Source organism: Rhinopithecus bieti, unplaced genomic scaffold (genome assembly GCF_001698545.2).
Source record: "Rhinopithecus bieti isolate Rb0 unplaced genomic scaffold, ASM169854v2 scaffold_41745, whole genome shotgun sequence".
NCBI lineage: Eukaryota > Metazoa > Chordata > Mammalia > Primates > Cercopithecidae > Rhinopithecus > Rhinopithecus bieti.
The window spans coordinates 8,261-10,066 of NW_016816918.1; the positions used below are offsets into that span (position 1 = coordinate 8,261).

At 39.0% G+C, this 1,806-nt stretch overlaps 1 protein-coding gene across 1 annotated transcript in view; it reads left to right on the top strand.

Annotated features, from left to right (window-relative positions):
* Positions 1-364: 364 nt before the first annotated feature.
* Positions 365-1,806, top strand: part of LOC108517528 (breast cancer type 2 susceptibility protein-like) — a gene marked incomplete at its 5' end in the record, with an annotated part of 8,509 nt that continues 7,067 nt past the window's right edge. The window contains one exon of the mRNA XM_017855516.1: positions 365-792. Coding sequence (XP_017711005.1) covers positions 365-792 — 428 coding nt within the window. The remainder of the gene's footprint in view (positions 793-1,806) is intronic.

Genomic DNA, 1,806 nt, shown 5'->3' on the forward strand with positions numbered 1-1,806 from the left:
GAGTTCAGGTGAAGATGTGACGGTGAGAGAAGAGGATGGGTAGACATTTCCCCAGTGAAGGAGGTAAGCAGTACTGTGATGGAATTGGAGGAGACACACTGAGAGGGTCCACAGTTCACAGACTCTTTTCTATTGTGTGTTACATGAGGTAGATTGTAAAATCAAAGGCTAGGAATGAGTGTGTGAGAAACGGTTATAGCCTTGAAAAGTGGTATTGTTTTGGAATGGCAACCATGATGAATGCAAAACAGTTACCAGAATAGGATCACCATGTAGCAAATGAGGGTCTGCAGAAAAGGCATATTCCTAAATATTTGTGTACTAGTCAATAAACTTAAATATTTGTATTTTCTCCCCATTGAAGCACAACTAAGGAACGTCAAGAGATACAGAATCCAAATTTTACTGCACCTGGTCAAGAATTTCTGTCTAAATCTCATTTGTATGAACATCTGACTTTGGAAAAATCTTCAAGCAATTTAGCAGTTTCAGGACATCCATTTTATCAAGTTTCTGCTACAAGAAATGAAAAAGTGAGACACTTGATTACTACAGGCAAACCAACCAAAGTCTTTATTCCACCTTTTAAAACTAAATCACATTTTCACAGAGATGAACAGTGTGTTAGGAATATTAACTTGGAGGAAAACAAACAAAAACAAAACATTGATGGACATGGCTCTGGTGATAGTAAAAATAAGATTAATGACAATGAGATTCATCAGTTTAACAAAAACAACTCCAATCAAGCAGCAACTGTAATTTTCACAAATTGTGAAGAAGAACCTTTAGGTATTGTATGACAATTTGTGTGATGAATTTTTGCCTTTCAGTTAGATATTTCCCTTATTAAATAATGTCCTGATGGTTTTACCCCTTTGGTGGTGATAATTTTAAAACCCTTTTTTATGCTTTAGATTTTCTAAATCCAAAGATTAGGTTTAAATTATTCTAATGTTTCTTTCAAAGATAACTACTTGTGGACTTGTTAAAAAAAATTAGACGCACAATCTAGGACTGCTGTTACTGGAATATATTTTCTATCATGCTACTAATTTTCTTTTAAAATGAGATAAAATAGGGCCGGGATGCCTGTAATCCCAGCATTTTGGGAGACCAAGGCAGGCGGATTACCTGAGGTCAGGAGTTCAAGACCAGCCTGGCCAACATGGTGAAACCCCGTCTCTACTAAAAATACAAAAAAAAAAAAAAAAATTCAGCTGGCATGGTGGCGGGCACCTGTAATCCCAGCTACTTGGGAGGGTGATGCAGGAGAATCCCTTGAACTCGGGAGGCAGAGTTTGCAGTGTGCCGAGATCGTACCATTGCATTCCAGCCTAGGCAACGAGTGAAAACTCCATCTCAAAAGAGATAAAATAGTAAAGATATTTATGTTTATACAGCTTTACAAGTTGAAACATCCCTTCATTTATGAAGAATTAAAAGGGGTCTCGATCTCCTGACCTCGTGATCCACCCGCCTGGCTAACATGGTGAAAGCCCGTCTCTACTAAAAATACAAAAAACTAGCCGGGCGTGGTGGTGGGCGCCTGTAGTCCCAGCTACTCGGAGGCTGAGGCGGGAGAATGGCGTGAACCCGGGAGGCGGAGCTCGCAGGGAGCCGAGATCACCCCACTGCACCCCCCCCTGGGCGACACAGTGAGACCCCGTCTAAAAAAAAAAAAAAAAGAATTAAAAGGGGTACCCTTTTTAGAGAAAAGGAGAGCATGTAAACTTCAAGAAAATTGATATGTATAATTTTATAAAGCAGGGGTTGTGCTTTTTTTTTTTTTTTTTTTTTTTTTTT